Raw genomic sequence first — 18,181 nt, forward strand, 5'->3', positions numbered from 1 at the left:
CGCCCTATTACTCATTTCAAGGTCATTATCCCTTTGCCTTCCCATTTAAGCGAGAGTTTTTTAGTCGGTGCTCGGATCCGCTGACCTTCCGGATTCAAAACTGAAAAAAAAATAATTTGAGAAGTCTGGATCCGCGAACAGTTTACCGATACAAATGTAATTTTTTTTGGGGGGGATGCACTGTCCGACCGACCGCAAAGACCTAGAGGGATGGGCTTAACTCTTTTTTCTTTTTTTGGAAAAAATTGTATTCTGCCCTCCGACTTGGCGACACTTTTTTTTTTCTTGACACTATAGAAAATGGCGTTTTGTTTTTTCCGTTCTCTAAAATCCGAGCACCAACTTGCTTCCTAGATCTGCTGAATCCATGGTTGCATTATATTGTAGCGCAAGAGGGCGCTATCATACCTTTTTTCTTTCACCGGCTCCCAGTGTGTAGATCAGCCCGTGTAGTTGCTGTCAGAAAACCACAACCCCCCTGCGCATGCATACATGTACATGTATACTAGCGTATTACTCACCAAAGGCGACATCAACTACGTGTGAATACAATTTTGTAGTAAACTCATTGGCTTGACAATGCCATGTGAGCACGCTTACCCCGCACGTACATGTATCGCGTTTTCAAGTGTTGTACGCATGGAGATCTGAGGTAACAAGGCGACGCGAATTTGCGAACGTGAGATCGTGGTGGGAAGTGTCAGTTTTCTCTAAACAGTCGAGTCGATTACAGAGAGCTTCCCGCTGTGAATCCGTGGTCACTCATGTGCAGTTTGTCTCAGACGAGGCCTCAACGGCCACCTTCCCAGAGATGAGACCGTTCTGTCTTCTCGGAGGAGAGAGGCGGTGCTACCGGGGCGGCGACGCGATGGCCGGTGTGGTGTTGGTAGCCGCGGTGGTGCAGTTGATGCTTGCAACTTCCGGTGTTGTGGCAGGTACGGCATTAAATCTCTTGTTGACTGTGTGCTTGCTTAACCAGTTAACTCGCGTCGTCTTACACGCCTGAGTTCCCTTGATTTAACCTTCCTACCGGTACCTGAGGGCTGCATATCTTTTTGTCTCTTGCTTGTACAAACATGACACTGTCAATGACAGACAAAATGAGTTTGCAACAGATGGGCTTAGGAGCTGAAGTGAATATTCCGATGTTGCAGGAATACCGGTAGTGCGGTGCTTCCAAAATATTTTTAAGGGTGATTTTTACATGAACAAGTAGGCCCACCCATTAAATAGAGGATTTATCTATTTACTGGCCTTGAAATTGAAAAGGGTAAGTCATGTAAGTGTTACCAGATTGGAACTGTTTTCAGAAAATACTGATAAAAGATGGAACTTGTAATTTTTTAACATTTTAAATTCCACATCATGCAGTTGAATGTTCCATTCCTGGAATAAGAACACTTTTTGTACCATGGAATTAAAGTATTTCATGGTTGCAAAATACACCCATGCCTTTTGAAGTGCTTTTAAATTCTTTAATTTCTTACATTAAATATGCTGTAAACTTATCAAAAAGACACTATACATGTACATTCAACATCTCTTGTCCATATTGTCTCTTTCCAATTTTGTGTCCTTGGAATTGGGCAGTGGAAGCACAAGTTGTAAGTTTTACAAAGAAAGGTGACCATCTTCAAAATAAAGTCTTGTTTCTCAGTTGATATAAAACTGGATGCCTTTTTTTAACTTGGCCTGTTCCTTGTTTAATAGATCTTTGTTAGAAGATGCGACCTGAAATAAAAAGATGTATCGGGTTGACATTTTCACTCGGGGAAACATCAGAAAGACTGTCCGAAAATCATTTGTCAAGTTGTAATTTGTTGGGTGGAAAACCCACCACTCTAGGGAGAATTTCTTCATGTATATTTATCTCCCAGTGGGGCTAGCCTGAGGGCTACCGTACTATTATAGGTTTTCGAAGCCAGTTGTGATCACTAAACACAAGGTTTTTTTAAACATGATTTTGCTTTTGAATATCTTAAATTTTTACAGGTAAAAAAAAATCTAATGTTTTATGTGTTTGTTTTTACGTCCAGTAATGATGTTTTCACGGCAGACAAACCAAAATATACATGGAATACGACAGTAAAATGGTTTACACAGTATCAACAAAGGACCATTTTGTAAATAGGATCCATTTACAGTTTTATGTTTTGTTCAGGTCATCTAATCAGACAGTAAAGTTGTTGAAGACATTGCTCAAGTGTACTGTAATGGGTGCAGTATATTTGTTTTTGGTTTGATGCTGCCCATACATGTACACTAATAGCTGGCACAAAATAACAATGATTAACTTGAAATGTTTGTTTGAATCAAAGAAAAATGTAAGAACAAAAAAACAAACACAAAGCTAACTTTCAGCAGATGTCACAGGAGCTTGAGTGATTAGTCATTCAGTGAGAATTGTTTGTGAAATGTTACGTGTACACGTGTGATGATGACTTTATAAAAAAAAATTTCACTTTTGATAGCGAATCCATAGAGGACACAGTGGATGTGCAACAGCACAGTACACTACATACATGTATGTTAAGCAATGCAATCTATGTTATGTACGTGTATAGTACATGTACCGGGTATGTTCTTTTAACAGATGAAGAAATTTCTGAACTTCTAAGTGATGCTGATGCTTCAAATACAAAGTAGTAAATACAAGACAATGAGGAAATTCTGTTGTTTTCAAAGTATTTATTGATTTGGAAGGAGCAAACCTCTTGTCACAATTTTCCACCAGACTGAGGAATACAGGAACTTGTACACAAAGAGTGTTGAGGTGGCCTGTGCTAAATACAATTAACATGGATTGGACAGTTAAGTACATTAGGTGCAATACAGTAAAATGAAAAAGAAAAAACATCGGTTTCTTTATAGCTGCTAGTACACGTACGGTAAATTGTCTTCTTAAAGCTCAATAAAAAAGAAAAAGGTATAGTTCTGCCTCCAGTTACCAATTAATCCTGCATGCACCTGCACATGTACATTGTAGATACCTAGTTATTGTAACGATTATATTGTGTTATGTGTGTATCAATAACATTGCTTCTTTAGAGGCTTTGCTGCCCCTAAATTTGCCATACTACTGAGACTTCAACTACGGTATTTGATTTCAGGTCAAATATTCAAATTTGACTCAGCCCTATGTGTAGTGAGGTGCTGGTAGTAAAGACGACTTTAGAAGAGGAATGCATTTAATCTGTCACCTCAAGAAATTGTTCTTCTGTACATTGCTCGGTTATTTGTTTATCACTCACACTTACTGAAGGATACGAGTGTCATGTGAGTGACAGAGTCGACAGGTCCTATTGATTTCTATTCACTGCTTCTGCAAGATTTTTTTTTAAGGACCTGTAACTCATGTCTCTCAGAGATTCTGAATTGTTTCATGTGTCACAATTCACAAACTTTTTGTTCTAATGTGAATAACTGAATATCAGGTATCAGCCATGCATGTGTATGCCTTCACTTCTTAAAACACTGTTGCTTCTTCATACATGGACATGCTTGACAGTTTGTGTGTTGCATGATTGATTGTTTATTATAATGCAAATTCAGGCAGTTGTCAAGAAAAGTAAGTCAAAAAAGTCTGAAAAGCAGGTTCTGCGGCAGGGGAATGGTTTTCAAAGTTGGGGGGCAAGTAGTTAGACCATCAGGCATCAGCCATTAATAGGCCATATCTACCGGTATGAAGCCCCGCCTCATTAGTGGGAGGGGGGCCAGTGGTCCCCCTGCCCCACCGCCTTCCGCCACCAGTGCCAGGTTTTTTTGTTTTTTTCAAGAGTGTTTTGAGTCTCACCCTACCGGTAGGTGTGCTTCAGTCTAGCATCCTGTGTCACTGATTACTAGTACAATACAGGTGTTTTTGAGAGGCATCAACAAAATAAAAGCTTCGCACCTCCAAGTTATTTTTTCTTCCCAAATGAGTATGCACATGTACTCTCCATTTATTGCAATATGTCATCCGAAACCCGGGTGGCGGAGAGTGGAACATCCAACAATCGTCAGCTTTGTGAAGTGGTGGGCTGCTGTCTGTCTGCGTTAAGAGGGGTCAAGAGAGACTAACGCTGGAAGGTGATAGTCAGTTGAGGGAATCCAACAATCCTCCCTGGAAATCATTCCATTACAGAACCACATTGCCTTACACTTAAGCAGCTGTCACCGATTGTGAGAAGCTTAAACAATTTGCGCAAAAGTTTGTAAGTGGATTTCAAAGTGATTTGCTTGAAGCAAAAACTGACAGATACCCTATTTTAGGAAAATTTGAAGCACTTGAGGGAGTATTTTGATCACTGTTAACTTGAAGTAGTAGGTTTCTTTTCTTTTTTTTCTTTCTTTTACTGATTGCTCTGGTTGGAAATCAGACAAAAAATTTCAGAACAACAGTTACTATTACCGTGTTAGGGATTCCTCTCTCTCTCAAAAAAAAATGCTTTTATTGTGCCAAGGTCAAAAGTTCAAAAGTCAAGAGTTGTATTAATTATAAATTGGGTCAATAGCATCCAAATGGATCCATGGCGAGTGATGTGTTCATTATACATGTATGTGAGTTGCAACATATGACTTATGAATGCACTTTTTTCGATGAATCATATTTTCAATTTTGAGACTTATATATGTCCAGGTACATTTGAGGAAACACCATTGCCACCATTACTGCAGCACCACCCACAGCATCACACTCACACTAAATTTTGTACTTTAAAGACGAACCTGCATTTTGGCAAGTCTTTACACACTGCTGGTTAAGGAAGTGTGAGCTTTTCACGGTACACGAAACCACATGTGCATTACATATACTCCAGCAATGGCTCTTAATTCGGGTGTGTATAGACACTGGTCACCCATTAATTTTGTAATGCAAATTGGATGTTACCATCCCTGCCCTAGTCCAAAAATGTGGTCTTGATAAGTGAAAATTAATTCACTGCCTACAATGTATCACATATATGCATCATTGGATATTGTAAAAGAGACACAGTCTGCCTACCGGTACATGTACATCCATACCATGGCTAAAAAACAAACCTGTGGGAGAGATTTAACCGCAGACTCTCCTAAAAAAAATTTGAGAACAGATGTTTTCCATATGGGCTTGTCTTACCCTTGCAGCTGTTTATCAAGGCATGGGCAAATCACCTTGAACCTGAGGGTTAACTGGTGGTGGGGAGGATAATTTGCATACGGCCACAACTCCTAAACCTTGATCACAAGATTTCTTGCTTGGTTTCAGCAAGCCATATGCACTCCGTGTGCATACATGCGTACGGTATTAGTATGTTGGGTGCGATCGATCTACATACGTGTACATGTGTATGTATGCACCGGTACATGTATGTACATGATTGCGCATTGATTTTTTGATAATTCTGTCATCAGGCAATCGCCTTTTCTTGTTGATTCACAGTTGTGAATATTACAAAAGGAAAATAAAGTTGGAGATTTTATACAGGATTGATAAGTCGCGCAGAGCAATCGGTGATCATGCGGATCGGCTGGTAGTACCCACATATGCACATGTACTGTACCTACTGGTACATGTACATTGTACTTGAGCAAGACACCTGATGACATTTACAATGGCCATTTACAGGGACAGGTTGTGCACATTCCTTAACAGGGAGAGTCAAGAATGTGTCTGCAGACTTTTTTTTGAGATGCCTGTGGGGGTGATTTTTGATAACTGACTGACAGACTTGAAAGTATCAATGACAATGTTTGTAATCAGGTATGCTTGCAGTAATCTGTATCAACTGATTGGTAGGTAAAGTATCAATGCTCACCTGCATGTATCTTCCAGAATGGGCTTAAATTATGGTTATGCATGTACATGTAGGATCCATAATTTTTCTTATTGTGTCAAATCCCGTTTTCTTTTCCTTTTATTTTATTTCTCTAGAAAATGGGCTTCCAAGCTGCAGAAAGTATTGTCTAAATGTTAGCTAATCAAATTTGGCTTGTGCACGCCAAGCATTTCCATCAGGTTAATCTACGAAAGTAAATTTAAAATGTACGGTGTACACCGTCCAGAAATCAGCAATTCAGACGGTGTTGTAATTACCATACATGCAGATGAAAATGCACATGAACAGGGATGAGGTTTTCGTGTCCATACATTCCAATTAATTGAAGACTCGATCTCGGCCAATGTTTGAATTATGCATTGGCCTAAATGTGTTCCAGGCAGACACATATTTGTACATGTACAGTACCAAAGTATTGCACATGTACATGTGTGATGGTCATAAGACCAACCATGAATTAATGCAAGTGTACAGGTGAACACTGTTCTAATCATGGGATTTCAGTTTCCCTCAGGGCCAGTAAAAAGGGACATAAAAGTCACAAGCCATTATAAATTTACAAATGGTAACAAATACATGGAGCGTACGTGTGCATGTATGCCATTTGCATACATGTACATACATACATGTACCCTACAATCACGGACACTGTATACCAGTATGTTACAAGTGTCATTCTCAATCTTGCTGTTTTCTGTTCAGGATTTTGCATACATGTGCTTGTACAATGTATACATATATTATAGGTTTTTTTTTGGGGGGGGCAGGGTTTTTGGTTTAGTTCACAAGCGTGCTACATACATGTATGATACATACATGTAACTGAAGACACTACAAAACAGTACTTACAAAAAGTTTTACTGTGCTGTAGCTTTTGTTCGTTTATGTGCCAGTAAAGAAACAAGAGAGACCTGAATTGGTTATGTTTGTTGGGGATGAAGGTATGCCAGGCCCAAACAAAAATGAGGAGATGTCTCCATTTCATACTCAACAATTCTCAGACGACCACACAAATAAACAAGGATGAGTACTTGTGCTGAATTGCATGACTGATCCCAGAGTACAACTGGCAAAACCTGATTAGAATCAGAATTAAGTGAGAGGTTCCCGATCCCTGGGCACAGTCCTTGTTGCCGCCACTGCTGTCGCTGTTTGAGAATTAAACCCTACAACGTCTCGCCGTCCGCCCCGGGATTTTCCAAGCAGGAGTCGGCCACCACTCTGTTTCTGACGAGACCCCTTGCCGACGCTTGGTGTGTGCTCTTCCATTGATTTCTGGAGTGCGAGCCGGCAATGTGTGATCAAGGGGGCCCTTTGCAGTGAGCGGCCTTTGAACGGGGACGGGTACTGGCTAAAGGTTTATAGATTAACTGCGATGAGAGCATGGACTGAGAAAAGAGATGGAATTTGGAAACTAATGTAACTTGGTTAAGGTCAGAGATCGACTGATGAAGCTTGAAGTTTGATATCTAGGGTAAGTGATGTCTGGGCTGAAAAGAGGAAATTGAATACATCCAAGTGAAGCTTAATGAAATGTGGCTGGCATGTTTGTCCATATGCTGTCCCAGGTCATGTACCTGTATGCATGTCCTACTCTCTGTTTTTCTTCAAATCATAAAAAAATTGTACCATGGGACCTGGTGAGTTATTTATTTTGCAAGGAATTCAACGCTCTTCAGAAATGGTATGAGGTTATTACCCATACCTTTTTACTTAAAAAGTTCAGTACCACCAAAAGTGGTTCAAAGTCCAGAGGCCTCCAAGGAAACATTATTTTAAAGCCAAAATAGTGCGGATGCCTGTAGGAAAAAGGGTACGTGCCTGTGTATTGTTTTTCAAAAGCATGCACTCCGTACATATGTCCACGGAACAGGGCTAATATAACAAGTGAAAACTTATCAGGGTGGATGTCGTTGCCAATGTTGATCAGTGTGTGTGTGTAATGAATGTAAATGTACAGTGGTACATTACTGTTCACTTTATCAATACATGTACATACATGTACATGTACAAAGTGCCGTGATACACGTGTACATGTACCGGTACATGTAATGTATAATGTATGTTTTCAGCTACATACATGGGCCCATGAAGGAAGCCAAGCTAGGTATTAAGAAGGATTTGCTCACGTGTGCTTTTATACTGTCAGTACATGTACATGTAGCGGTATGTAAACACAAATTGGATCAATCATGCAGCCATAGGTTTTTTCTTTCTTGCTGTGGTAATCAGTGGTCTATGGTTGGGCCCTGTTGACATTGCTTGTACATGTACCGGTATGTCGTAAAATGTATGAAATGTTTTTACTTGTATTTGGAAGACAGTGTAAGCCTTCATTATATTAGTGTAAAGAAAATATTCTCTAATTCTAACACTGAAAATCCTGGTTGCATTGACAGTGTCAAAATGGAACGAAAATGATTCCGCTGACGGCTGTCTGTTCCTCAGTACAGACCTGTACCCTACAAGTACCCGGTAGGTAGAGTACCGGTACATAATGTCAGTGTACAGGGTGTTGTGCGTGTGTAGTTCTTGCTCAAGATCCTAATCAGTTCAGTGTTGAAGGATAACTGCCCCTGGGCTGACTGATGACAAGTCTTTGATATTTGCATTGGAGGAAAGCTGTGGCACATGCATGTACATGTATGTGTTATTTATCACATACACTGGTGATGAATGGTGAACTGAACTCGCATTTCAAGGGATCTACATACATCGTATACTTGTGAAGTCTATTGAGTAGGCATTCCATATTAAACCAATATTTTCTCATCTTGTTTGACACATTCACGTATTGCATATCGTGTTCATGTATGGATCGCTCACCAGTGAATGTAATTTCCACCGCACCGTACTTGAATTGCATTTTTATTTGAATTGCTAAGACAAATATATATACAAACTTGTAAGCTCCATCTGTTGGCATTCCAAGCTTTTCAACACACATGTGCAATGCAGACAGAGAAAATTAACAGCACAAATGACACACAAACTACCTCCATGAAAAGTGCAAACAATTAGCACTAAACATTGTTTATGTTCAGTATGCTTTAAGTTTGAACTAAAATTCGTCGACCATCTTTGTTATTTTGTCATTTTTAAAAACGTTTTTGGACTACTTCGGTTTCTTTGATCAATGCATGTAACAAAATAGCGGACCACAGTAGTTACATGTACATGTGTATGCATACTTTTGGGAGTGAAATTTAAGTGTGTGTAAGTGACAACTTATTGTTGGATGGCGTCATCTTCTGTTGAATAAAGCACAGCATGGGATATTCCTTCTATTCAATAAAAGGCTCTGAAAAAGAATTTTTCTATTTGTAATTTTAGTTAAATTAATAGAAGCCTCCGCACCTCATGCACCGGTACTGACTAATTGCAACACGAAAGTCAGTAATTTTGCTCTATTCCTTTGATTGACTGAGGTGCTAATCCTCCCTGACAGTGATGCATCAGATCACCTACAGGGGCAGTCCATAGTGATTTGCATTCATATGCCAGATGTGGGATCTGCATGTCATGATGTACATGTACAGTTTCTCGCTCTGGCTGTTTCTTTTCTTTTTTCTTTTCTTTTTTTTCTCTGGTTGTTCTGGACAAACTGATTCTCCTGACATTAATGGCTTCCATTTGAATAACAAATTGCTCAGTGTGGCCGAACTGTGCAGGCATTGTGAATGTAAGCAGGGGCAGTGCACTTTAGCTTTGTGTCATAATGGTGACATCAACAGCATTCAGTTGTGTGCCCTGCATGTGTCATTGTTACGTAGGGAATAAGAGAATGAATTGGATTGTGTTATTGTTACCAGCACATATGTACATGTACTGTACATTTTTCTTTTGTCTGTTTTACCATAAGAAACAACTCGCTGTACACATGTGTATGTGGTAGTGACAGTTTGACTGTGGACATACAGTGTACCGGTATATTGTAAAAAAATTTTTGTATATTTTATAATAATGTGTCCAGCTTTAATTTGATATCATCATTTATTTTGTTGAGTTAGTTTAAATGTAAATGATTTTTTGATCAGATAGGATAAAATTTTCAACATGTGGTCAAAGACCTTACAAGTACAACGTTGAGAAAAAAGTTTCATTTCATTATAGATATGCATTGGATATTTAGCCTGTAAATTAAACATTAATGCGCCACTCCCGAACAAAGAAAGCCAGCGCCAGGGAGCCAAACAAAGGAACCCGGTCACTGACTCAGACCTCCGTATTCCTCAGATTTCCCCTGATCATTGTCGCAGCTTATCGTATTCCAGAGACCCTCTTTCCTAACACTGGATGTATGCCCATTAGATTTGATAATTGAGGATTTCTTGTAGCCAGGGGGCTAGCACCAAGGGGTTATACTGTCTACAGTGTAAGTCTGAATTGGCATAATCCCTAGTTAGTTTCCTCTTCTCGGGCAGCTGGATAGTTTCTCCCATCGGTGAAGATGACGAGGCACTTGGTGGTTTTGGAGAAGATGCACCTGCCCAAAATTAAGAACCCTTTGTGCAGATGCGGCAATATTTTGCAATATTCTTTTGTCCTGTTGTTATTGAACACGTCAGGATTTTCCTGCAGGGGGATTTACAAATGTATTTTGAATTAATCTGTTGCGACATCCGAGGTGTTTTAATTGGTCCATTGCAGACACGTTCCTCGCATGCGTGTACTTGTACACATTGTTAATGTTGATTCCAAATCGTAATAGCAGTTGCATGTACAATGTATGTACATGTAGGCACAAACTGTACTTATGTACATAGTGCTCTGTGGTACATGTACATGTACATGTATGTATACTGGTATACATGTGCACCCCCCTGTACCAGATCAATTCTTGTACATGTACTGTGGAACTTTTGATGGTTCATTTTCTTAGTGATACTTGCAGCTTACCAGTAGCTTCAGGTTCTTCCGTTCCTAACCCAGTATTGTATGATTTATTGACAATGCCAATGCCCCATCCCAACACCCATCCTTCATCTAGTCAATCTTCCCTTTCTCCACTGTCCACCCTCCAGGGTGTAGTTTTGTCATCCCCTCAGGGGGTCCCCAACAAGAGCTAGACTGCCCCAAACTTGACCCCACCTGACCTGACATTGTAAACACAACCACTACCCTCTCAGCAGGGCGGGGGGAATCCATTCTTGGGGAATTTGCAAGGGCTAAGCTAAGTGGCCTGTAAAGAGCCAGGTCACTGTTGGTGTTAAAGTGAGTTGTGCAATTATGTGCTTGTTGGTACCTGATTGATAGCTAGGATCATAACCTGTTGAAAGGAATGAAAGAACCATTGGGCAGGCAATCTGCACCTGTGGTGTGAATGCACAATGGAAGGAATATACCAGTTGATGAGTAGGGCTACATGTTCACTGTATGTACCAAGAATTTACTTGAACATGATAAGACAACCTTGGTTGCCATGGATACTTGGAGGTACCGGTAAATGACTTTTACCATGTTTTCGTCTAAATAAAAAAGGTTTCAAAGTGTTTTGGCCGGAGGGTTGTACTATTGTACTACTATGGTGCATGTGATGGAGATCTCATTCAACCAGCGTAGATGGATATTTTTTACGAGGGTAAATGAAGGCTCTCCTGCCATATGAAAGGTTCTTTCATCAGTAGTTTGACTCCATGTGACAATAGCCAAAACCTTTCAAGCTGATGAGATTGGAGCAATGCACCGCGGAAGTTTGGCATCGCACGGAAATGAACATCCATGTGTACCAGAGGCAGTGGCTTTGACATCATACAATACATTTGAATAAAAAAAATTGTGAGTAGAACTGCACAGGTACATGTACTGTGAAGATGCACTGTGCTTGTAAAATATGGAATGCCTTTGGGGGTGTGGTTGGTGGGCCATTGGGGAAGGGAATTTTGTTCCTTGAATTGTTTTGTAAGATCGTTTGGCATGTGTTTTACATTGGAAAAAATACATACTGTATAATGGGTACATATACCAGTACATGGTTTGGCATTTTGGACATCCTTTTGTTGAAGAACTGGGTGTATAACTCAATATTATGCAGACTCCATAAAGACTAATGAAAGCCATGTTTGATTCAATATTTCGTTCTTTATTCAGAACATCTTCATTGTTCTGAATAAAGAACGAAATATTGAATCAAACATGGCTTTCATTAGTCTTTATGGAGTCTGCACAATATTGAGTTATCTGAATATTATCAGTGGATCACCTACTGGGTGTATACTTTTTGAAATGGGCACACTTTTTCTATAAAGATTTAAGGCTAACAAACAGGTACATGTAAAGCCCGGCTCGTGCACAGTGTGCTTGTACCGCATATGTATGACTTTAAGTAGCCATCCAGAATGTATGAGAGCTGTGCAGTTCCTTTACAGAGGTTATTCCTGTGATAGAAAAACAAGCATGATCAAACGACATTTGAAATGTCATTCAGTGCCACTTGTGCACGTTCTCTGTGGAGTACGGTACCTCGGCTGCATATCTGCTACAGCCAAGATGCTGTTGGCGGAGTTCCAAAGAGAAGGGGGAATCTACTCGTGTGATTTGAAGTGTTTACATCCTCTGACATTCTGCCAATGACGTAGAATACTGGAAATAGGCCGCGCAGTTGATTCGAAGTGTACAGCTTAGACCATTTCTGAATATCTCGGCTGACATTCAGTAGGAGTCGGTCTTCACACTCGGCATGCATGTTGCACGTTGCCGTGCCATCAAGAACTCGACAGGCCACTGGTGCACTGCCGGAGACAAGCATTTGACAGCCTAATCAGGCCGTGTCAGACTTCACTTTCAAATCAGCCTCATCGCTTTGCCAAGCTTTGGACTTGAAAAACCCCTTGCTAATTTCTTACTCTCTGGTCACGTTAAGTGTTACTGTGTATTACCGGCAGCGTATAGAAGGAGAAAAAAACAATTCGGTTGGAAGTGTTGATTTATTGTTACTTTACTGGCAAAATGAGATAGGCTTTGGGGTCCCCCTAAGTGAATTTTGGTGATAATGTGTCAGGATTGAGGAGGGTGCTAAGATACGGAGGGAATTTACCAGGAAGAGTTAATTTGCCACAGCAGACCAGATGCCGCCAAGCAATACTTTCTCTCCCTAGAGCAATCCTCTCCTATTTCCCTCACCAAGAGACCTTTTTCTGGAAGAGATTCAAGCAAGAGAGCATCGCAAAGTTGAATTGTCGTAACATTTCAATTTGGAAGCCACCTGTTGGGCTCTTCACATATGTTCTTGATAAAAGATCAAAACTGATGTGCATGTGCATGTACATGTAATCATAGGGAATGTACATGTACATGTAACAGTATGTTGTGCTGATAAGTAACAGGGCATCTTCCCCTAGTGGAATAAACATTTTTAGTGTAAGATCCTGCCACATGCAGGTACATGTACATGTAGATTTGATAAAATTTATTTTGCAAACATGGAAGTTTGTTGCATACCTGTACATGTATGAAGAGCTTGATGAGTCAAGCATATTTACACAGAGGTTAGAAGCTGCCTGACTGCTTTGCACTTGAGAAAAGCATTGTCCCCAAGGAAGGACCAATGTGTCCAGCATCTGTGAGGATTAAAAACGCATGTGCATGTACATGTTTATCCCTCATCACCGTAACGCACAGTGTACATTGTTCATACAGCAATTACTTTTGCTGTATTTTGCCCATGTAAAGATTAAAGTTGCAATCCACTCTGCAAGAAATGATGGGTATTGCTGTGCTGTGAATGTGTTTATGTTGATTATGGGATATAAGGTGATGCAGATACTGTAGATGTACAGAGGATATGTACCGGTAAGTACTGTACATGTAGTTCTCTGCTTCAACTAAGGCACTTCCTAGGATGATCCTACATATATGCTATGTGTAAGCTCACGCGCCACATGCACTGATCCTTAATTGTGATCAGGAATGATGATGTTCCGGTACAGGTGTCTTTCTTTTTATCCCATATTCTGTTTTGGTCTGCTTCTGACCAATGAAGTTACTGAACTCAAGCCCCAATACATGTACATGTTATTTGTACAATGTACTTGCACATACTGTTAATGTACATGTACAATGTACATGTGGTTTACATGTTCCGTACATGTACATCCAACTGACTCTGAGTTAAACTTTGTCGCAGTTCTAGATAACTTTGCAAGTTTAACTTTACTTTAAAAACAGCAGCCCCGGATCCGGAACACAACTCACCTAATGAAACAAAAGCCAAACAGATTCAAGTGCTTCGTAATACTATATTATGTCAATTCAACTTCCAGTTTTACTTTATGTACAATTCTTTATCAATAGTGACTCTTTCCTTAAAAAAAAAGCTGAAATCTGGTTTATCATATCTCAAAGTCACATTACTTTCTTCTTTCCAATTTGTAAGTAGAACAGTTTGTAAAGCAGCTATACTCCACTACATACCGGTAAAGTCTTTATACCGTTATATTAAAAAAAAAAAATTCCAACCAACGATTAAGATGTGGCAGTGTCACAGTCCAATGGTGTCTCCAAGGTTTGTCTTGCTGTGAGCAACTCATGGGTCAAGTAACTCAGATGCGGTAGCAGTAAACCCAGTTCTCTGGTCTTGTCAAACTGCTCGATCTCAGGTTCTGCCTCTCCAGTTGGTCCATAGATCCGACTTCGTAATTATGGAAGGCCACCTAAAAGGCATAACATAAACCTTTTGAATTCTCTCATCGTACATTACAATCAACAAATTAATTTCTATGCTTTACTTTTCAACTTACTTTTGACTCAAATCTCTACTCTAAATCAATTTGCTGGTCTTTTCCTTGACCACTTCAGACTTGAAACTTTTGACTTCTTTCAGTTTTGTCATCTAAGAATCAATAATCATGAAATGCTGCAACTCGATTCAATCATCAACACAAAATACCACAACCAATTAGAATGTCATAATAAATTTATCAAAGGTGTAGTTTATACATGCCACACTGAAAATAGTCATTTACTAAACACTTACGGTAATCAAGCTTAGCCGATACTTGTGAGATGGACTGTTGCTGGCGTGTGCCAAGACGACCAGGGCGACAATTTTATGGTCTGGGTCTGGTAATTCGGCCTAGTTTGCTGAATTCTGGTACTGGGACAAAGTAGCCTATCCAGTATCTAGAACTGACCCAAGACCTTTCTTAATCAAGATTTCTGTCTTTACAGTCGGTCTCAAAGCCGGTCTCAAACATGCTCAGAGGATTTCTGTCAATCTTCACTTTGCCAAGTCCAAAATGTCTTCTCACTCTCGTTCTCTCTATCTCAGCAAGCTACCTTCTCACTCTTATAATACGCCACAATGAAAACCCACTGGTGCAAACATACACTAAAGCTTACCCGGGTGGATATATTGTTCGGCAATCAGGACCCCCTTGTTCTTTAACTACCGTGGCCTGTTCACAAAGCGTTCTTGCTTAAGACGGGATGGCGTTTTTCTGCTCGAGTACTCCAAAATCATGAGTGGCTGAGACATTTACGCGGCAAACAATTTGACACATGATTGGATAAAAACTTTTTGGACCATTCCATTTATTACACAGGTTACAAGGAGATAAAAAACGGAACAAATGATACACGCTTAAAAATTAAAATGATTAGTTCTACAGTTACACTGTGACAAACTTGAATACTTCTTAATCCTACACATGTACATCATGAAAATTACGTTTCTTGGCATTTCATGTACATAAATATGTACTGGTACATGAATTTTATGAGCTTTGGGTCCTACATGTACGGTACATGTACATGTATTGGGATCTAGCCGTAGTTGTAAATGTACATGTACATTGTACACTGTACATGTACATAGTCTGGTAGCAAGTTACTCCTGCATATGAACATGTAAATTCTGTGTCGCCATCTTACAGTTTATTCAGGAAATCTGAACTTTATTTCAATAAACTTTGGCCCATTTAATTTGCTGTCATTTGCTCTCACATTCAGTGTTAATAATACAAGACTGGAGAAGCCATACAATATTGCTTGACCTTTCTGCAGTATACATGATTTGAAGATGAAGTGTGATGCTTTGTCTCTGCTAGCACACATTGTTTATAAATATCAAAACTATGACGTGAGCGCCAACGTGACAAAAATGGGGAAATTGCCCTGTCTGCTTGCTTGGACAAAAGCAAACAAACCCATCGCGGCGGCAGTGCATGAGGTTGGCACTGCCTCCGTGTAATGGAAACCCAAAAGCCGTTACAGATCTTTCCTTTGGGGAATTGTAAAATAAACCCTCCCACAATCTGCCTCCAATCATCACCTGGATGTGTGAGAGCCATCCCTGTAGACCCTTGTCATGTACTGACAGTAGCAGGCATCTTGACTTTTTTGTTTTCCAGAGGATGGGCAGTGGAGGATTTGCTCAGATCAGGGAACTAAGACTGCTGCAGGTTCTTTTCATTCTCTTCCATTCTTGGGTACTGATGAAATCAAATCGAATGAAAGTCACCTAGGGACTAAGGCTTTATATCACAGAAGCCATACAGAAGAGTTGGATCATAAGTATCAGTACATTCATCATACAACATTACCTGTATACCGGTAAGCATGACATAATGTATATATTATGTGTACCCGGTACATGGGCATACACAGAAACAAATGCAAAAATGCGTTGAAAAATGCTTACATGTACATGTATTTGTAATAGAAAAGCTCATTTACAGTTGTGTATATATGCACACTACAGTATATGGTACAAGTGCATACATGCACATAAACTCTCACACTGTAGTTGTGGGGACATTCACTCAACATTTTCAAATTTCCCTAACTAAAGAACTTGTTCCCTAAACACAGTGAATGCCTACCCATGCACATGTATGCACTTGTACACATGTGTAAATTTGTTAAGGATTATTTACATACTTTCACACATTTAACAGAAAACAAAACACACCCCCCCAAAAAAAAAACTGGACTACATGGACAGCAGATGCCATACTTTAACATTACACCATGTTTTCCCTCAGACTGGGTACATGTGTAGATTCATTTACTCACTGTATCTTCAACAACCAGCTAATAAGTTCAGTTCTTATTCAGTTTGCCTCTTGTAAAACTGATGCTGAGGCCCTCTTTGGTAATGAATTCTCAAGCTGTGCTGAGAAAGCATTCAATCAGTGTCAGTTGATGTTAAGGGCGAATAGATCACGAGTGCCGTGATACTGGTTGCATTGCATCCACATTTTCCCCCTCTTAACCAACTGATGTGCACACACCAACTCTAGCTGAACATGCAATTAAAGGTATTGTCAGTTGAGAAAATTACTTTTCAATTTTCTCCCATGGAGTTTGGTTTGAAATGTAATTAGCCAACTGCTAATTGCTGTCAGAGTGGTTTATTTGCCAAAGGATTGAATAAACTCAAGAAAATTGATGAGCCTTACTTATGGTAGGAAAGTGTGCGATGCTGTTCAGTGTTCTAGAAAGCTAAAAGAATGTCAATGAATATTTCATTTCATTATACATAATATACATGGAGTGGTATCGCCATACTTGTACATACATGTGTTGTATTTATCAGTCTCCCATACATTGTAGTTAATGTACATCGTACCTCTTGGAAAACTTGTTCCAGACTTCACCCTCTGGTATTAAGGGTGTAAGATGTAGATCAAGCAAGTCTTAGTAATGTGAAAACGGAGTGGTTTGGGCAGTTAGATTGCAGCACCTTTAAATGTAAATATAAAAATGAACTACATGTAGTTGAAAGCAGGTCTCTTACATGGAAGGTAGGTATATGTTAACCAAATGCTGCCGGGTTTGGTTTGAAGTTGCATGATGTATTCCCAGGGGATTTTCAAGATTTTTTGTTTTCAGAATTCTTCAACACTTCATTTACTGGACGTTTACACCCACGTGAATGACTGTCTGGTGGCTACTCAAATATGACAGACAACATCTCTTGACACCTGAGTATTCTCAGCAGGCCTGCCGCCTTGTAAAGAGAGCCCAGATAGTGCAGTGTTACGTAATATTCTTTTGTTCCCAAAACTGGCCCAGTGTGCTGGCGTCTCTTCAAATGCGGACCAAATTAATGTACTGCAGTATTGTATTGGTCACCCCTGGAGCACTTTTGTTCCCGTTGGTAATCCGCGTGCGCCGAATGCCACAAACAGTGGTATAATCATTCAAATCAATGACGGATTACCTCCGCTATTGACAACTAAAAAAAATGTTGGCGATTCCCAGCAGCCCTGTCTTTTGTTCCGAGTACGGTCTTTTGTTACAAGGCCAAACTCCTTTGTCCGATTTCGGGCACCAGGGCTTTGGATATAAAGCCAACGTCTCCAGATCCAGGCATCCCGGCACAAAGTGGTTAATACTTACATGTACTTGTTCTGGTGAGCTGAGGCTGATGACATTTTAAG

The 18,181-nt window shown here is 39.9% G+C and overlaps 1 protein-coding gene across 1 annotated transcript in view; it reads left to right on the top strand.

The window, feature by feature from the left end:
- The first annotated feature begins 497 nt into the window (after window positions 1-497).
- cspg4 (chondroitin sulfate proteoglycan 4) overlaps window positions 498-18,181 on the top strand; it is a 49,986-nt gene continuing 32,302 nt past the window's right edge. The window contains exon 1 of the mRNA XM_022241695.2: window positions 498-935. Coding sequence (XP_022097387.2) covers window positions 812-935 — 124 coding nt within the window. The 5' untranslated portion in view covers window positions 498-811. The remainder of the gene's footprint in view (window positions 936-18,181) is intronic.

This window comes from Acanthaster planci, linkage group LG05 (assembly GCF_054643075.1).
Source record: "Acanthaster planci isolate LZ-2023a linkage group LG05, COTS_SCS, whole genome shotgun sequence".
In the NCBI taxonomy this organism is placed as follows: domain Eukaryota; kingdom Metazoa; phylum Echinodermata; class Asteroidea; order Valvatida; family Acanthasteridae; genus Acanthaster; species Acanthaster planci.